This window comes from Myotis brandtii, unplaced genomic scaffold (genome assembly GCF_000412655.1).
Source record: "Myotis brandtii unplaced genomic scaffold, ASM41265v1 scaffold36, whole genome shotgun sequence".
In the NCBI taxonomy this organism is placed as follows: domain Eukaryota; kingdom Metazoa; phylum Chordata; class Mammalia; order Chiroptera; family Vespertilionidae; genus Myotis; species Myotis brandtii.
In genome coordinates, this window is record NW_005363836.1 from 7,660,225 (window position 1) to 7,680,915 (window position 20,691).

The 20,691-nt window shown below is 37.1% G+C and overlaps 1 protein-coding gene across 1 annotated transcript; it reads left to right on the plus strand.

The window, feature by feature from the left end:
* Nucleotides 1-1,734: 1,734 nt before the first annotated feature.
* Nucleotides 1,735-19,807, plus strand: IFI44L (interferon-induced protein 44-like). Its single transcript, XM_005871953.2, has 9 exons — nucleotides 1,735-1,837; nucleotides 3,483-3,961; nucleotides 5,675-5,723; nucleotides 7,317-7,512; nucleotides 10,222-10,374; nucleotides 11,998-12,169; nucleotides 18,644-18,744; nucleotides 19,022-19,196; nucleotides 19,348-19,807. Exons 2-9 carry the CDS (start codon nucleotides 3,493-3,495, stop codon nucleotides 19,386-19,388), a joined length of 1,356 nt encoding a protein of 451 aa, XP_005872015.1. The 5' UTR covers nucleotides 1,735-1,837; nucleotides 3,483-3,492; the 3' UTR covers nucleotides 19,389-19,807.
* The last annotated feature ends 884 nt before the right edge of the window (nucleotides 19,808-20,691 follow it).

Genomic DNA, 20,691 nt, shown 5'->3' on the forward strand with positions numbered 1-20,691 from the left:
TTTTCCTTTCTAGAATCTTCTATTTAATATTTTTAGACTATGGTTGATTCCAGGTAACTGAAGCAGTGGAAAGAAAAACTGCAGATAAAGAGAGGAACTACTCTATTGTATTTTGATTTCCCCCTACATCTTCATTGATTTTAATGATTTGTTTACTTATTTATTTGTTTGTTTGTTTATTTTAGTGTGTGAAGCATTAGTATAGTTCTAAGAGTAACAGCCATACAAAAGGGTATACTTTGAGAAGTGACGCTCTTTCCTTATACCTACCACCTCTTTCTTACTCCCCCTTTTATTTTATCCCTTTCCCACTTGCTAGTAACTAACCAATCTCTTTAGTTTCTGGTTTATTATTCCTGTATTTTTTTGCACAAATGAGTTCACACTTGTATATTTTCTTTTTCCTTACATGGAAATTGGATTACTATAAATATTCTTGTTTTTGCACTTACTTTTTTCACTTACCAGTATATTCTGCATAGTTCTCCACTGTGTAATGTACCATCATTTCTTCAACTGATCTCTTATGTGTGGGCATTTAGGCTGCTTCCAATATGTTTCAATGATAAACAATGATCCAATGAATAACCTTGTGTATATGTATTTTTTGCATTGTATTTCCAAGATAGATTCTTAGAAGTGGGATTATTGGCCAAAAGAGAAGGGCATGCATATTTTTCTTACATATTGTTCAATTCCCCTTCAAAAAGGCTTTACCAGTTTGCATTCCAATTCTTTTCTAGGCAGCATATGTATGGGTCTTATTTTGTTATGCATTCAGCCATCTTATGTCTTTTGGAGCGTTTAATCCATTTGCATTTAAAGTTATTGTTAATAACTATGTATTTATTGCCATTTTATTATTCCTATTTGTTATCTTTTTTTCTCTTCTTAAAAAAGACCCTTTACCATTTCTTGTAATACTGGTTTGTAAAACACCTTTATCTGTTTCTACTCTGTGAAGCTCTTTATCGGTCCTTTAATTCTAAATGATAGCTTTGCTGAGTAACCTTGTTAGTAGGCCTTTACTTTTCATCACTTTGAATATTTTGTGCCAGTTCCTTCTAGCCTGCGAAGTTTCCTTTGAGAAATCAGCTGACAGTCTTATGGGAGCTCCTGAGTAGGTAACTAACTGCTTTTTTTCTTGCTGTTTTTAAGATTCTCCTTTTATAAACTTTGACCTTTTAATTATGATGTATCTTGATATAGGCATCATTGAGTTCATCTTGTTGGAGATGCTGTACTTCCTGTGCTTATATGTCTAATTCCTTCACCAGATTAAGGAAGTTTTTTTTGTCATTATTTCTTTAAATAGGACTTTAATTCTTTGCTCTGTCTTCTGCTTCTGGTAACTTATGATACAAATGTTGCTACACTTGTTATCCCAGAGGCCCTTTAAATTATCCTCATTTTTATTGATTTTTTTTCTCTTTATGTTTCTACTACCATATCTTCCAAATAGCAGATTTAGTCCTTTGCTTCATGTAATCTATTGTTAGTTATTAGCTTTATTGGAATTTTTAAAATTAATATTTGCCATTTCATGAAAGCCTATATGTGGGGACATAGGGAATCAAAGATCATTTTCATGTGCTCAGTGGGACTCTTATTCTTTTCTGTTTTGTTTTTTTTCTGTCTTTTTCTGGTTGGGAAAAAGAAACTTAATGGCACCTGGCATGCTGCCAGCTGAATGACGCTTTGAGTTTCAGTTTCCTCTCTTTCAGACCAGGAAGTCAAGGATCTCAGCAGAACTTTCTGTCTCCAGGGTGTGGCTGCTGCACAAGCCAGACGGAGCAGCTCATACTCCATTGAGGCCTGATCCAGCTTCTAAAAACAGGTCAGTGACTTCCTGCCATCCAATGCTTTCTCCTTGTGGGAAGAAAATGGCCTGTTTTTCTTTCTTAGATAAAGAGTTTCTGAATGAAATTGGAGTTAATGATCATACTTTTGTTGTTCATATGTTTTGCTTTTTAATGAAAATTTTATGCACTGGGTACTGTAGAGAGAAAATTAACTTTAGTATAATGTCCATATAGTTGTATCAGATTTGTATTTTGTCTCATTGCTTCCATTTGAGGTATTTTCTTCGGACTAATTCTTCCTTATAATCTGTATAACTTGATGTTAAATGTATTCTTCAAGTTTGTAATTTCAGATTTTTAAATCCAGAATTTCTTTTTTTCGTCTTAATTTTTTTCCATTGTGCTGTCAAGCATTAAATCTTATGTTTTAATTATTTGAATAAGCCAAGCACATTTATTTAAAAATCTATGTGGGTAACTCCAATATCAGTTTGGGTTTGTTTTCTTTTTCTTGTTTTTGTTTTTTCTTGGCTTTCTAGCATGTTGTTTTGTTTTGTCCTTGTGTTTATGATCAGTATGCAGCATTTGGTATAAAAAAAAAGGTTGCAGAGATAATTTGAAGCTAAAACAATGTTCTCTTTATTTAGACAGATTTATTTTGTATGCATCATGCATCTATCTAGAGGGACTAGCACTCTCCTTTATCTTAACCCTGTCACAGGTTGAGATTACTAGCAGATGGGATTAAATCTGTCTACTTCCAGTCCACCCACCCTCACTTATTCCCTGTTCTTCAGAATCCTAATCCATAGCCTGGAGGGAGAGTTGCCAAGCATTTCCTTGCTGTGCCATATTTCCTTAGCTTTATGAGTCTAGTGAACACTTTGGCTAATTTCTCAGCAACTTAGGTACCTCTTCTATGGTCGATAAATGCACCTCCGGGAAATGTGCTCCCACATGCCAAGCTTAGTTCTCTATATTCACTTCTTTTCGCAATCTTTGGAAAAGGAAAAGTCTTCACTGCTTTGTTAGCTCTCCAATGCTTTCAGATCTATGTATTTTACAGTTTATCTTGCATTTCTAATTTTTCTCATTGCAAGAATTGGCACAATGGCTATTGTTACATTTTGCCACTCTAGGTACTCCATTACTGTTAACACTTTTCATATTTTAATTTCTTTCTTTGTGAGGTCTTTTCTGTATGAATTCCTCATTTCTATCTTCTAATTCATGGGCTAGGAAACTGTGGCCTGTGTGTCAGCCACTTGTTTTTGTAAAGAAAGTTTTATTGGAATACAGTCATGCTTATTTGTTTACATATTGTCTCTGGCTGCTTTTGCATTGACAAAGCTGTGTAACTGGCAGAGACCATATGGCCACAAAGCCCAAAATATTTACTAATTATCATTAAGAAAAGTTTTTTTTTATTTCTAATTTTTAAATTCTTTACTTACTATGTATTTTATTTTGCCTACTGGTTTAAAAAACTTTATATTTTTATATCCAAATTACCTATTTTTAATATCTACCTATTGTTCCATTTCTATTGCCTTATATTTCAAATAACATGTTTTGATTAGGTCAGAGAAAAAAGAACTACTGGAACTAGAAGCAGAAATCTCTACTTTGAACCACTATGCTATACTTTCCTCTTAACCTATTATTGTTTTTTTCCATTAGATACAGAACAATGGCTGTGACAACCAGATTGACATGGAATGAGGAAAAGATTCTGCAAAAGCTGCTTGGAAATGTTTCCTTGAGTCTTCTTTATAAGTCTAGTGTCCATGATTGTTCCACTGAACGGATGCTTAATAAGTTCAATAATCAAGGATCCACTATAACAGTGATTTACTTTCCCAACTGTATTGTTGGGGCATTTTTACTTGGGGATTATCCTCAATGGGGTGAAAGTTGTAGAAATCAAAATTCTTTCTATTTTTCACTTAAAACTAATAAAACTAAAACAACTGAATTTTTAAATGTAAAACTACAAATGAGTTCTCAAAAACTGGGATTTTATTCCTCTAATGATATCATTTTCTCCTTAATTCCACACGAGTCCAAAGTTTTTATTCATCCATCGTTATTGACTCCATTAGGAATAAGATTGCTCTATTCCACGAGTTATTTAGAATGTGAAGTTTTTCGAGTTGAAGGTATGTTAGATATTCCTACATTTTCACTCCAATCTTTGTGTTTAGTAGGTTATAGTCTCTCTATATAAAAGCCTAATATGCAAATTGTCCCCACAGGAGTTTGAATGATGGCTTGCAATGATGTGCATTGACCACCAGGTGTGGTGCAGAATGAAGGAAGGCCCTGGCCAGTAGCCAATCAGCCCTGATCGCTGGCCAGGCCTAGGGACCCTACCTGTGCAAGAACTTCATGCACCAGGCCTCTAGTTGATCTATAAGCAAAAGGAAATGTGAGAGGAACAAACAGATTTCATGCCACCAACTTTCTCTTTCATAAACTCCAAATGAAACCTAGGAGACTGGAAAGTATAGGCAGTTTTGAGCAAACTAAGTTGGTAAATGTAAGTGAAGAGACAGAAATGGAGATCGGGGTCGGGGGTGAGAGAAAGAGAGAGAGGGAGAAAGAGAAAGAGAAAGAGACCTCACTATCATAGCAGGTCTATTTGGATTTTTGGTTAGTCTGAAAATTTCTAGGCATTTTTATGTGTATGTTTCCAGAGTGAGTTAATATGTTGATTTTACCAGATGGGACTGGCATGGAGTGGGTCTGACCCTGGCTGGCCTGTAGTGTGTGGGTTCTTGACTTTGTGTAGGAAAGATTTCACAGCATGAGTCCAGGTTATTTTGAGAGTGTGTTTTTATTAAAGCTGGGGGACAATGAAAAGAAGGACTTAGGGTGGAAGAAGCAACAGGGAGAGCTTAGGTGGTGCTCTGCTTTGGTTCTCTAGAAAGGTTATAGGGAAGAAGTGAGCCAAGGTGGGACTGCTGCTAGCTCACTGGAAAGTGAAGGCCACAGTGATAGAAGTGAGCCAAGGTAGAGATGCTTTCAGTTCACTGGAAAGTCAGAGAAAAAGAGGGCCTTGGAGACAGGATGGGGGTAGGGGGTCAGGAGTAAATCTTGGAAGAGCTATCACTACCTGATGCTTCCCTGGTTTTAAACCTCATAGGAACCCTTGGAGTTTAGGAGGAAGTAAAAAGTCCATGCCCCACACCAGGTCTTTGTCTTGAGGGATTTCTCTCTCTTCTGTGGGTGAGAATCTTAGGGGAGGGTTTCAGCAGAATATTCCTTAGCTTTCCAGGTATGTTTTAAATATGCTAGATCAAAATGAGCATACAGGGGTATTTGAGATTTTTCTTTGGCCTGCTTTACTGTTTTAATTTTATCTTGGGTATATGTGGCTTTAATCGGGTTTTTGCTATTCGTTCCCCTGACTTCATCTGTCCTTGGGTTTAGCTGGCACAAATAGCATTAACTTGGTCTCTGTTCTCTTTTTCCCTGACCAGGGTGATTTAAGCTATGTATCCTCTGGTTAGGGAGAAGAGTTATAAACCATTTGCTCTCAAGTGTCCTTGGTTAGGGAAGATAAAATCTTGTGACTCACTAACTGGCTGTAAGTTGTTCAAATTGTTTGGCCCTGTTTAATTATCTTGTCTAAGTTTCCCCATTCCACTTGCCTAGGAATTTTTCCAGCTTCTTACTATCCTGCCACATTGAGAAGGTACTCTTTCCTCTTCTTATTATGTTGCCAACACTAATTCCTCATTGAACAGCTCAACCCTGGGTTATGCAAGCACACGTAATGCCTTATTTAGTAGGTAGACTACATTTAATAAGACTTTAAAAAGAGAACTGAAGAAGTTTAAAAAATTATGATGCTGTTTTATTTCCTATAGGAATTAAGGATGATAAAAGCTACATAAGGAGGATAACAGGAGTTGCACAGTAAGTTGGACTAATTACTCATTTCATCCTATCTAATAAAGAGGAAATATACTAATTGACCCTCATGCCATTGCAAAGATGGCAGTGCCTACAGCCAATAAGGAGGGAATATGCTAATTACTGCCCCACCCTCAAGGATAGCGGCACCCACAGCCAATAAGGAGGGAATATGCTAAGTGACTACCACGCCCTCAAAGGTGGCGGCGCCCACAGCCACAAGATGGCAGCGCCCAGTCCCCTCAGCCCCATTGGGGCAGCAGGCATGTGGCAAGGCCCACGGGCCCAGCATTGCTGCCCCTGCCTCCAGAGTCCCCCAGTCCCCTCAGCCCCCCAGCTGCCCAGGGCTGGCCCAAGGCGCAGGAAAGCCTCGGATGGTGGCTGCCCAGTTGCCCAGGGCCAGTCCAAGGTGCAGGCAAGCCTCGGATGGTGGCTGCCCAGCCACCCAGGGCCAGCCCGAGGCTCAGGTAACCAGGGCCATCTGAAGCTTGCGCTGCCGGCAGTGGCAGCAGCAGAGGTGTGATGGGGTGTTGCCTTCTGCTGATCGCCATGTTGCCTTCTGCCCCTGAAGGCTCCTGGACTGTGAGAGGGGACATGCCAGGCTGAGGGACACCCCCCTCCAGTGCATGAATTTTCATGCACCGGGCCTCTAGTTTAGAATAATTGTACATATGGCATTATTAAAGAAATATCAAAATAAAAATCACTTGGAGTGATAAAAATGAATTATGATGTTATTGACATATGTTCAAAGCAGTTCAGAACAATAACAACAAAAATAAAACATGACCAATTGTAGGCCACTTTAAAAATCCACTTGATGACAATTTAACTTCAGGTTTTACTTTCGACTTGTAATATTCAAAGTTTTCTAGACAAAGTCTAGATGACTATTTTAGACAATGTCTCTGAAGTTTTTCTATATGAATAAAGTTTTTGGAGAATGTCAGCAAATTTTCAAAACCAAGCCATCTTTCCCCAATTATAGGTAAATTTCTCTGCATTGCATATATTTTATTTTTATTTCTTTTTAATATAATATTATTACTGAAAATAATAATGCATTTTCACTTGTTGATATTTCTTATAAATATATGTGATCTAAAGCTAATAGTTTGACAATTATTTGGTTGCTGGTCAATGTTTAACTTTAGTCAGATATAGACAAATGCATTTTCTTTAAGCACAAAGTACATAACTTAGCCCAGTGATGGCGAACCTATGACACGCGTGTCAGAGGTGACATGCGAACTCATTTTTTGGTTGAGTTTTCTTTGTTAAATGGCATTTAAATATATAAAATAAATATCAAAATATAAATCTTTGTTTTACTATGGTTGCAAATATCAAAAAATTTCTACATGTGACACAGCACCAGAGTTAAGTTAGGGTTTTTCAAAATGCTGACACGCCGAGTTCAAAAGGTTTGCCATCACTGACCTAGACCATTCAAATCATATGATAGAAGATGTTAACATAAAGATAATAACTAAGTAATTAAGACATTTTTAAATTTTGGAGTCAAGAAACTCTGGAAGAATTGTGCTGTTCTTTATGGAAGTTTTGCTGTTGTATTTAACTACCATATTTTAACAGGTACAGAAATAAGCTCCTATCAGAGCTCAGAGCCTACGCACCCTGTGCAGATTTGGTTTCAAAAATTAATATTCTCTTGCTGGGTCCAGTTGGGTCTGGAAAGTCCAGTTTTTTCAATTCAGTGAAGTCTGTTTTCCGAGGTCATGTGACTCGCCAAGCTGCAGTGGGGTCTGATGTCACTAGCATTACTGAACTGGTAAGTTATCTATGAATTTCCTGAGGATTTTTATAAATTACAATTATTAGGTTTGTTGATTTTTTTGCCATTTTCTCTCAGACCAATAACCTCCTTTTAATCTACAAACAATTAAATGCTAAATCAACTGTAAAACATGAGTAAAAGTTGAATGAGAACTACCTCCATGAAGTTATATTATACAGCAAGGTTTTCCATTTTTATGGATGCAAGAAGTAGTTATATGAAGAATGATTTTGGGACTTGTACAAAACAGCAACAAAAATGTAAAAACTTTGTGTAAATCTTCAATCATTATATTTAATGTATATTTTTGCTCATGTCCCACATGGCTTTATCTGGATTGAAATGATTTTCTCTTTTTATAAAAAAAAAGAAATGAGAATTATGTAATACAGAAGTTCCCATCACATAGGATCATTTTATAAGAAATAATAATGAGCAACAAAATAGCAATTTCCTTTGGTGGGTCAACCTTCAAAGAGTAAATCTATAATTTTCCTACACACACCATCTTATTTATAAACAAATATGTTTAAGGAAATAAAAACTAATACTGTTTAAAAACTGTTACTCTAAAGATCTGCAAATTATGATGCAATATTTACCTAGAAACACCCATTTTATGTTTGTCAAAATGTTATCATACAATCAAAGAATAATAAAAAAGAATAAATAAGAAATTTCATAACCAAGCTGTGTTTATATATAATCACTACAACCTAATATTGTTATCTTCTGATAGGTTATAGGTTATAAGCTGTGCACTGCCAGTGCAAAATTTATCATAAAAATATAATGGAGCATTTTAGTGCCATATTCAATAACTGAAAGCATTTTCTAGGATTTTCAAGAATCACATTTTGTTTGTTGAAGTTGTCTAAATTCTATCCATGTGAGTGGCTTTATTTTATACTAGAGGCCTGGTGGATAAAATTTGTGCACTTGGGAGCATGGGTCCCTCAGCCCGGCCTGCGCTTTCTCATAGTCTGTGAGCCTTATGATCTTGATCACACCCTGAGAGGCAGGCCCTGCTCACCCACTGCAGCCCGCGGGTCTCTGGCCTGGGCCTCCCTCTTTGGGGCGATCATATCCTGGGGCAATGGCTGGGCCCCCGACCAATCACATCGCACCTGCCTTTGCTGGCATGGTGCCAGTGGGTGTCATAGCATGGTCATTGATATGGTCATTTCGCTGTTCAACCCTTTGATAGATTTGTATATTACACTTTTATTATTATAGACTAGTAGCCCAGTGCACAAAATTAGTGCACATTAAAAGGGAATTAATTAGCAGAGATATTTTAATATTGCTATTTCCCTTTCTCTATAATAGAAGTGTGAGAGATGAAAGGAAATTAAGTAAAATGTATATGAAAATAATATAAATTTATTAATAAATAAACAGTAACAAAAGGATATAACAACAGAGGCATGATATGAAAACAACAAAAACATGATCTAAAAACAACAGTGATGCAAATAATGACTGATAAAGTGATTAAACTTATTCTAATATCTCCCTGTACACCACATTAAGAGTGAAAACACTTTCAGAGAGCTTGACTAATTTCCCTTGTGATGAAGTATTTAGAACTTTAACTGTAGCATCACATGCTCTTCAAACTCGCCTAAATGGGTGGTCGAACATCCCTTTCACAATCCAGGACTGCTGGCTCCCAACCACTTGCCTGCCTGCCAGCCTGATCACCCCTAAATGCGTCTGCCTGCCAGCCTGATCACCCCCTAACCACTCCCCTGCCAGCCTGATTAACGTCTAACTGCTCCCCTGCTGGCCTGATTGCCCCCAACTGCCCTCCCTGTCAGGCCTGGTCACCCACAACTGCCCTCCCCTGCTGGCCATCTTGTGTCCACATAGGGGCAGCAATCTTGTGTGTTGGAGGGATGGTCAATTTGCATATTACTCTTTATTATATTACCTCTTTATTATATAGGATAAATGTGTTTAATATTTGGAAAATATAGGTAAACCAGCCAGTGAACTGATATTTTAAATGACCAGTGTATAAGGTTACAAAATTATTTGTGGATAAAATCTATTTCAAAGTGTAAGATAGATCAGTGAATTTAATGTAACAGAGTATGAAAATGTCACAAATTCCATATTGCAGCTAATTTTTGAGAACTTACCACTTGTTGAATTTTCATGTATATTAATGAGGAATATACAAAATTCTCTGAAAGATGTTAAATTAAATACTTCCTCCCTTTCCAACTACATGTGTATGATGCCTGATTTTCTTTATATACTTCAACCAAAACAATATATTACAACAGATTGAATGCAGAGATAGATATGAGAATCCAACTATCTTTTATTAATACAAACACTAAAAAGATTTGCAAAAAAGTAAATCAATCCCACTCTTTTTAATAATATTTTTGGAAAGTAATTTTATTTTTTCATAGAAATCTTGGTTAGGTTAACATGTAATAGGTTCATAATTACATTTTTAAATGATTTAAGAAATATTTAAAATTCTTTCAGTTTTAATTTATGTCAAGTATTAATAAATGTAATTTGTATAAAATATCTGTGGAATTCTCAATAATTTTTAAGAGTCTAAGGTGATTCTGAGACCAAAATGTTTGAGGATAGCAGTGTTCAAATATTAACCAGTCTCTGGTCTTTCTACTGTCATGAATGCTGGTTGAAGAATGCAATTTTACACCTCCCCTTTTTGTGCAGTATAGGATGTATTCTATTCAAGATGGAAAAGATGGAAAGTCTCTGCCATTTATGTTGTGTGACACCATGGGGCTGGATGAGAAAGAGGGAGTAGGACTGTGTATGGATGACATACCCCACATCTTAGAAGGCTGCGTGCCGGACAGATATCACGTAAGAACTTTTTAGTCCTCTAAAACATTTCAAAATAATTTTATTATGCTTTTTGTTGAATTTTTACTCCGTAAGAAATTTTTAACTATCATAAGGTGATTTCAACATTAAACAACACTACTGTACTTTATATGAGTAAGTATTCACATAAGTAGAGTTACTGCTCTTCTTTTCTATAGTATTCAGAAATATATCCAAAAGGCAAGGTTCTACTTCCAGTAAAAGGTCAGGAGGAGATTATGTTTACTAGTATATCACTCTTTATTATAATGTATAGTTATAGTAAAGCAGTAGTTTAATCTCACATTTTTTTTGATCACTTAGATAAAACATTGGAACAACTAACATTTTTGTTGTTGTTGAGGCATGAAGTTATACTGTAAATACTTAGTATTCATTACTTAAATACTACTTAAATACCTAGGTGTGAAATGTATTATAGGTAATAGTAATTCCCATCTCATAGGGTGGCTGAAAAGATAAATGAGATGATGTACTCTAAATTCTCAAAAAGTTAACCATCATTATCATCTTTCTTTTAGGTACTGGGTGTAATACAGTTAGCCTCAATTTCTAAACAGTGATTTCTTTTGCCTCTCAGTTGTTTTTGATTGAAAACTGTAGCCAAGTACTCATACAGGGTATCCCAAAAAATCTATGCAAACACTTTGAATAATTATAAAGGCAGTGTTTATTAAAATACATTTCATTTTCCAAATTGAGGTATCACCTGTTAATGTATGTATATATTTGGGACACACTATTTTAAAAACTATTTATTTTAAATCTAAGTTGTGTCAGACACTATGCTAGTTACTAGAAACATACACTTAAATAAGAACATAATTCTTATCTTCATGGAGCTCACAATTTAAGAAGACATAAAGACACCGGGAGGAAGAACAGAGCAGAAAGAAAAATCATGAGCATACTAATACCTTCATTTTTTACAGGGGAAAAATATGAACCAATTCAGTCCAACAATGAAACATATAGTTAAAACTATGTGTAGAGGGGTAGAAGGGGCCAATGGAGGGAAAAAGGGAGACATCTGTAATACTTCCAGCAATAAAGATCAATTTAAAACATAATGAATCAATCTTTTACTATGTTTTGTCATCTATTTTCCTAATCCTAGAAAGATTATTGTCTTGTGGTAAGGCAATATTAACATGAATTTGAAATTTAGTATTTCTTCTGTTTTACTATAGTTTTTTTTTTTCTTCTGGAAAATAAAAAGAAATTATAGTATTTTACTTTTAATGGGATTTTCAGTGTATTTTCTCCTTTTCTCTCTATTCATTAGTAAGTATGTAAAATGCTTAGAGAGGAGTCTTAAATGGTGTGTAACATTGATAATGGTAGTTTTTCTGGATAATGTGAATTATGGATAATTATTCACCAAAATAACAAAGTGTTTTTTTATAACAAAGATATAATGCATTATGCTCTCAGTGGAAAGAAAATATGGAAGGGACAATATTAATAAATCTGGGGGAAGAGGAGCTGTAGGGAGGGAAAATTATGGGTTGGAGGTTAATGGTGGTCACATTTGAAAAATGAATTTTGTCTTAAAGAATTCAGCAGAGACTCTCTAAATGTTACCTTATGTTCCTCTAACAGTTTAGACCCAAGCAACCAATTACATCCAGACATCCTACCTTCATCACCTCTCCATCACTGAAGGACAGGATTCACTGTGTGGCTTATGTTTTAGATATCAACTGTATCGACAGTCTCTCTTCTGAAATGGTGGCAAAGTTCAAACAAGTTCAAAAAATAGTGTTAAACTGTGGTGAGTCTCATTTCACTAATTAAGATTTTTTATTTTGAAATAATTATAGATTCATAGGCAGTTGCAAAGGTAATACAGAGAGGTGCCATGTACGCTTTATCCATTTCCTAAGCCCTGGGTTGATTGGTGCACACCCTAAGTCCTACTCTTCAATCCTGAAAGACTAAAATGGCCATAGCTTTTTGTCTTCTGTGGTTTTCATGTGACTTGATAAGGGAATCATCTCCCCACATTATGTGACTAGACCAGGATGATCAAAACCAGGAAATTGACATTGTTTTAATTTGTGTGTATAGCTCTATGCTGTTTTATCACGTGTTCTAGTAGATTCATGTGACTTAGTACTATAATCAAGATACAGAAGCATTCAATCACCACAAAATCCCTCTTAAGATACCTCCTAATCCCCCACTATTCCTAATTCTTGACAATCACCAATCTCTTCTCTCATTCCATAATTTTGTTATTTAAGAATATTATATAAATTAGAGGCCCAGTGCACGAATTTGTGCATGGGTGGAGTCCGGGTGGCCCCGATCAGGCAATCAGGCAGGGTGGGCCAGGGGGAGGGGACACAGGAGGTTGGCCAGCGGCCCGCCCCCAATGGGGGTGATGAACTCCTTTAGCTTTTTCTTGTTTGTGAAGCTTTTTATGTGGCCTTCAATTCTAAATGAGCTTTGCTGGGTAGAGAAGGGCGTGGCAAGAAATATTTGAAGTGCCCAAGAGCAAGGACCCGCAACCAGGGTGACCTTCCTTTTGAAAGGATGCGGCTTCTCCAGGAGCGAGGGTTCGGTCTCCATGAAACCTGGGTCAGTCTTTGTATTGGGCGAGTGGAATCGCTGAGGCCTATTTTAGAATCGCCAAGGCTGAGAGCGTGATCTCAGAACAGTTCAAAACACATTTGTGAAGGGATGTTATGGGTTCTCTCTCATCAAAAAGCCTACGCATATCTGTGCTACACTAACAGGGTTACTTTAACACTGAAGCCTCCATCTGCAAGCCCACCCACCTCCAGGAGCTGGCCAGAGGTTGAAAGTGGCCGCGTGGTGCCAGGCGACCTAGCAGGTGTCAGTGGCTTGCCCATCTGAGCCCAGGGCGCAGGGAGACGGGCTCTGACATCACCACCACGAAGAGGATTTGACAGCATCGGCAGCGGCTTCAGAGCTTGTTGCTATTTTGTTTTATTCTTTATCTCCTTTTCCCTTTAAACCTCTCCAGGCTGTGTGCGTTCAAGAGAGGAGCAGCCTTTGCAGCCTCCTCGGCGGAGAGCACACCTTCGATCTGGGTTCACACCCAGCCGAACAGAGTCCTGTTTAGAAACAAGTGTGGGTCTTGCATTAATTGCACTATTACCAATAAAGAGGTGTTTAGATTCTGGCACGTAAATATGTTTCCTGCTTATCCATGAGGCCTAGAGGCCGAGCGCAGCCACAGGCACAGCCACAGTTCTTCACTCACTCACAGGCCTCCATAGGATGCAGGCGCTTTGCACACAGAGGGGGCCGGCGAGCAGAGTTGGGCAGCAAACGCAGAACACGGCCATCCGCAGCCCTGCTTTTCCCAGATCTTCTGTCTTAGTTCTGATCTGCCCGCTCTGGGTCTATAGTGTCTTATTCTTGAGGCAGATTCAGGCATCGACGGGACATGATGTTTATCACACGCTGTTTCTCCATGTGGGTGGTCAGCACGGGTACTGAATCAGGCTACCTCAGCATTGTGGTAGTGGTGGTTGGGGGGAGGCAGTATGAAGGTGTGAACACAACCCAGGCGGACTCCTCACTGAGCGCCTTCCATATACTTTTTGTATACCTGGCAGGCGTCTCCCCTCAGAAGGGGTGCCAATAGTTCAGTCGGTGCTCCCTGTGCCTGCTACCAGCAGGTGGGGGGAGGCCTGATGGGGGGTGAGGCCAGTGGGCGGGAGGGGCCACAGGAGGTTAGGGGGGCCTCGGAAGGTTGGGGTGGGGGGTGCCAATCCGGGCTGGATCAGACTGGTTGGCTGCTGCAATGTGCGTCATAGCCACCAGTAGTTCCAATTCTGGTCGTCCCACCTTAACAGTCGCTGGGCTTTTATATATAGAGATGGAATTATACAGTATGTCATTTTTTGACAATTTTTTCACTCAATCTCATATTCTTTGAGGTCCATAGAAATTGTTGTATCGTTCATTCCTTTTTATTGTTTAGTAGCATTCCATGGTATAGATATACCACAGTTTAAACATTCTCTATCAAAGGATATTTTGATTACTTCTAATGTTTGGCTATTGTAAATAAAGCTTCTACGGACATTAGTATATGAGGTTTTTTTTATAGTTGTTCTTTATCAAGATGAGGAAGTTCTTTACTTCTAATTCTCTGCATTTTGATTTTTTATCATGAATGGGTGTAGAAATAGTTTTTCTCCATAGATTGACATAATCATGGGATTTTTTTTCTTCTTTAGCCTGTTAATATGTTGGATTATATTGATTGATTTTGAACCTTGAGTCAGCCTGGTTTCCTTAGAATAAAACCCATGTATTCATGGCATATAGTTCTTTTTATATATTGATGAATCCTATTTGATAATATTTTATTAAAGATTTTTACATTTATATTCATAAGGGATATTGGTCTGTAGTTTCTTTTTTTGGTCTTTGTCAGGTTTTGGTATCAGGGTAATACTGGCCTTTTAGAATGAGTTGGAAAGTGTTCCTTCCTCTTCTACGGTATTTCTGAAAGAGATTGTGTAGAATTGGTGTTAATTTCTCTTTAAATATTTAGGAGAATTCTCTAATGAAACTATCTGGGCCTGGAGATTTCTTTTTCAGGAGTTTTAAAATTAAAAATTCAATTTAAAAATAGTTATAGAGCTGCTAAAATGACCTACTTTATATTAGGCAAGTTGTGGTAGTTGTTGGGAGCTTAGATGACTGATTATGGACTTTTCCTGTTTTCAACTCCAAGCATTGAGCACTGCTTTAGTAATGTCACACAAATTTTGGTGTTATATTTTCATTATCATCTGATTTGATACATTTTTAAATTTTCCTTGGGACATCCTCTTGACTCTTGAATTATTTAGAGTATATTGCTTAGCTTTTAAGTGCTTGGAGTTTTTCCTGCTACCATTCTGTTACTGACTTTGAGATTGATTCCATTTTGGTTAAAGGACATACTCTGATTAAAATTGTTTAAAATTTTTTGAAGTTTGATTTATGTCTCAGTTTATAGTATATCTTGATAAATATTCCATAGGTGCTTAAACATAATGTGTATGCTGCTGATTTTTGGCATGTCCTACAAATGTCAATTAGATTAGATTTTCTTCTTTTCATTATAAGTAATTCTTGATTACATCATGGATGTTTTGGGTACTGCACTATGAGACTCTGGATCTTGTTTAAATCTTATGTTTTAGCACACCTCTCCTGACCTTGTGCTTATAGGAGTGAAAGTATAGGCTTCCTACTAAGCTTTGTTTGACACCTTTAAGGAGGAAGAGCATTTTTATATTGATCCCATATGGCTTACATTTATACCACAGGGGGATAGGAGTCTCATTAAGGCTGGATAAATGAATGGTGGTTAAAGTTTCAGATTCTTTTATTTATTTTATTTACTTATTTATTTTTTTCAGTCTTCTCAGCTCAATTTTTATTTTTCAGAACACAAAAATTGCCTGAGAGGGAGATGGGATCAAACCTGCCTGTTACCTTTTTTTTAAATTTCTTTATTGATTACGGTATTACATATGTGTCCTTATCCCCACATTACCTCTCCGACCCCCCTTTCATGCCCTCATCCTCCTGGTGTCTGTGTCCATTGGTTAGGCTTATATGCATGCATACAAGTCCTTTGGTTGATCTCTCCCCCTTATTCCCACCCTCCCCTACCTTCCCTCTGAGGTTTGACAGTCTGATCGATGCTTCTCTGTCTCTGGATCTGCTTTTGTTCATCAGTTTATGTTGTTCATCATATTCTCACTTGGCTCCCTCTGACACTGGTACTGTGGTTTAGGTGGAAGTCCTGGATTCCCAAGTAGCCTCCATTGAAACCATTAAGGGGAACCTAGTACTTGGTCTCCTTCTATGATACTACCCAAGCAGAGGGTGGAGGGTTTACAAGGGAAGAGATGCTTCCATGGATGAAACTGAGGTTATTTTCTGTGGTGTTTGGCTTGGATAGTGTAGCTGTTGTCTGAAAGTTTTCTGTCTTGCTAGGTTGTGTCTTTTCTCATGCTTTGGCTAGAAAGAACAGACTTCCCTCCCCTCCCCTCCCCTCTCCTCCTTTTTCCTCCAGTTTTTTTTCTTTTCTTTTGCCAGCTCCAATCGGCATTTTCTAGTTGCAAGCTTCTCCAGCAGTTAATAGGGGATATATGAAGTAGAAAGAAAACCTGGAGAGCTCACCACCACATTGTTCCTTGGATCCCAAGGTCCCTAGACAGTCTGTCTTCTTCTCTCCACCTTTCCATCTTTGCATTCAACTTATATATAATCCAGCGCTTTTAGCTGTACTTAGTGGAAAGAATTGTTTGTCTTTTCTATTTGGTCCAGAACTGGATGGAAGTCTTCTCATTGAACTTCCACAAATTTTAGTGTAAAGACTTTTGTTTGAGCACTTATACTCCAGAGCCTCACTGTTTAGTATATTAATAAAAAGTCCACTTGTATTTAGGTTCTGAAAAATAAATCTGTGCAGTTTAATGTACAGACCATGGTCTTAGTGGATAATTAAGATTTTTTTTAAACAGTCAGAATTTTTGATCTTTGGAAAGTTAACTCAAGTGCACTGAATTTATAATCTCCTCTTCTATAAAATGGGAATGGTAAGTTCTGCATCTAAAGATTGTAGTAAACATTAAATATACTCAATGTAAATATATACGCATTTAACAGATCTAAAAACATAGTGGATTTGGGATAAGACTGAGTTACAGAAGTGTTCAGATTTAAAATTAGTTTTTTAAGGGCCTATGGCTGCATACCATGTTGGGTGGCAATGCTGAATGCATGTAACTGTGCTGACTTACAGTCTCTAAGAAGATACTGCATTGATTTGGAAAGAGAAGAATTGCATTGTAACAGAAGTTGGAAAAAATTTATGCCTGTCAATTGAGTCCTGCCCTCTATCAAAGGCCAGGTTTCAATTAGCCAACTTTACTAGTTATTCATCAGGGACATGAATGAGGAGAAGATAGTAAAGACCTTCATTTTGTAATAAGAGATTATAAACTCAAGGTTTCTGTAAGGAGGAAATTCTAAAAAGCTCTACAAAAGAAGTCTCAGAAGCAGCCTGGAAATCTCAATTTTATATTTTTTTTTCTGGGAAAGCAATTGTTACTAAAGGAGAGCTTTGATTAGGTTAGAAGTCAAATGAGATTTATTCATCTCTGTGGTGTGAGGGAGAGGGCAAGAGGCCCTTAGAAATATGAAAACAGTGTATTTTGCTTTTATAAATGTAGACACACAACCCTCCTCACTTTATCTCTTTCTTGGGTTCCTTTTAGTTGTCAAGGTCTATCAGCCACTCCCAAAAAACACTTTAAAATACACTATTTGAATGGAATAGTAGATGATTACAACATAGTGTGAATTTAGTTGCATTTAAAAATGATTTCTCATGTTGGAAGAAAACTATTATTTTTCCTAATAGAAGTAATTCAGGTCCCATATTGAGATGTATAGGGGATAATTCATTCTCCAAATCTTTTTTTTTATTGTCTTAAGTTTTACATATGTCTCCTTTTCCCCCAAATGACCCCCCTCCACCAGCCATTCCCACCCTGGGCAAGCCCCACGGCCCCAGTGTCTGTGTCCATTTGTTATGCTAATATGCATGCATACAAGTCCTTTGGTTGCTCTCTAACCACCCCCCTCCCCTGTCATTTGTCTCTGGATCTATTTTTGTTCATCAAATTATGTTGATCATTATTTCCCATATATGAGTGAGATCATGTGATATTTACCTTTCTCCGACTGGCTTATTTTGCTTAGCATAATGCTCTCCAGTTCCATCCATGCTGTTTCAAATGGTAAAAGTTCCTTCTTTTTATAGCAGCATAGTATTCCATAGTGTAGATGTACCATAGTTTTTTAATCTACTCATCTGCTGATGGGCACTTAGGCTGTTTGCAAATCTTAGCTGTTGTAAATTGTGCTTCTATGAACATAGGGGTGCATATATCCTTTCTGGTTGGTATTTCTGGTTTCTTGGGATATAGTCCTAGAAGTGGGATCACTGGGTCAAATGGGAGTTCCATTTTTAACTTTTTGAGGAAACTCCATACTGTCTTCCATAGTGGCTGCACCAGTCTGCATTCCCACCAGCAGTGCACGAGGGTTCTTTTTTCTCCACCTCCTTGCCAGAACTAGTCGTTTAGTTCTCCAAATCTTAAAACCATCCTACAGAGAACTGATTTTATACATATTTAATTACCTTGTTGACACATTGCTGATTATGATATAAAATAACTGATTTATCTACTTGATCTAGGTGTACCACAGGTAGCTTTGCTGACTAAAGTGAAAAATTACCATGGTGTTCTTCAAGAAGACTTTTTAAACATGAATAATACTATGACTTCTCAAAGCCAGGTAAAGAACACTGTTTGTAACCAGCTATTGTCATAATAATATTATACTCTGTGTGTGTATGTGTGTTTGAGTGTGCTCACACTACATATTCATAGGTAAATAAAGAAATGATCAATTGCCTGGTTAAATTTCATTTTAAAACTGTAATTATCTGAATTATAATTAGATTCTGAAGATAATTTGTTAAGTCATTGTTTTTGTTTATTTTTTGAATTATATTTAAATTCAGTCAAATTTTAGATGTAAGACTGGTCCTTATTAAATATTTTTTCCACAGATAATGAAAATCCAAGCCATGCTAAAAATTCCTATTTCTAATATTCTGATGGTTGAAAATTATGCTCCAGAGTGGGAGCAGGACCCTTTAAAGGATGTTCTGATCCTCTCTGCGCTGAGGCAGATGTTACGAGCTGCAGATGACTACTTAGACGATTTGCCTCCTGGAATCACAGGTAATCTGGCCCCTTCATGCTCCTCTCATCAAACCCTGGTTCTTTTTGGAAAAACCCTAAGCTATACCTCAGTTAGATGTCTGGTGTCCTTCTGCTTGCCCTAGTACTAACATGTATGCTTTGTTTGGACTCTTTTTTGTTTTGTTTTCAGTTGAAGTCGCAGGAATGTCCCAGCTCAACATGTGCGATTAGTTGCCTTGTTTCTGACACTTGGCCCAGACCTGGATTGGCCTGCCTCACTTAGAGTCAATCTCTGCGGACAGCCTCCTTGGGACTTTGCCTCCATCATACTTTGCCTTCTGTCCCTGACAGCATCTAACTGATGGTTCATTCTAGGATCAGTCAGACCTCAAGCTCTAAGGCCAACTCTGAGCAGTGGTGGATCACGATATCCCTACTGCAAACCACCCTTCATATTTCTGCACCACTTACAATTTACTTTTTGTGACATGTTCCTAAACCTCCCCAGCAAAATTAACTATTCCCCTACCTCTTCATCTATAACACTTCATTTAAAACTTCATGTGCATGGTAATCATATTGAATAATAATTATACAATGGTTACATAGATATCTGCTTCCTTAAATAAACAGTGAATTCTTTAAAAAGCCAGGTTTGGATTTTACTTATCTTGTATTCACAGAGCTTAACACAGTGTCTGGCAGGAAGCAAGCATACCCATCATTATGCATCTCTTTCAACCCCCCCAGAGTGATAGCATATGCTTAAATTTTTCTCATTATAAAAGGGAAGACTATAAAAGAATGAAACCCCTGAGAGAAGAAATGGAAATAAAGGAGGGAGAATATTTCACTTACCTCTGAATGACAATATGAATTTAAATTAATTGAAAAGAGCAAATATTTTTTAAGGAGTTAGATTTTTCTTTCTGTGAAAAAAATAAAATTTATTCTTCTAAAGGACCCATGCCTGATTTTCATTAATTGAATTGCAAACCACTCTAACCATGTCTCCAAAGCAGAGAATTAAAATAAGATTACTAGTGCAAGTCAATAAGGGGTTTATCTTATACAAGTGCTCCCAAATGATTCTGACATCCTTCAGGCAGCTGTAGAAGTTAGGGCTATAAATAAGTAAATGAAATAATTTAAAAATATATGTTTAAATTATTTACCCCTAAAGCCTTCTTCACTATTTTCTCCAAATTTCTTAGACTTTTCAAATGAATATGCTTTGCTTCAGTAGTTATTTATATTAAAGTAGTCAAATTTATGTGTGAATTATTTTCAGAATTATTTTCTTCTTTGAGAAGTCCTGGGTATTACAAAGGCAAGAATTCCTTAGAGATAGTTATGGAAAAATATTTTTTCCTAAAACAAAACTTCAGGTGAAGCTGTGCTCAAATGAATGTCCAGGAGCCATGATTCAATGGAAAAGGTAAAATGGGGTCTTCAGATATAGGAATAGAGTCATCATAGATATTGAGGAGTAGAGCCAGAAGCAGATATTGGGAACCAAAGTAAAGTGACAGTT

Bases quoted from the DNA above. Each gene is read 5' to 3' on its own strand.
- IFI44L (XM_005871953.2), top strand. From the start codon at position 3,493: ATGGCTGTGACAACCAGATTGACATGGAATGAGGAAAAGATTCTGCAA. The intron at 3,962-5,674 runs GTATGTTAGATA...TATTTCCTATAG, and splicing joins TGAAGTTTTTCGAGTTGAAG to GAATTAAGGATGATAAAAGC. The intron at 10,375-11,997 runs GTAAGAACTTTT...TTCCTCTAACAG, and splicing joins GCGTGCCGGACAGATATCAC to TTTAGACCCAAGCAACCAAT.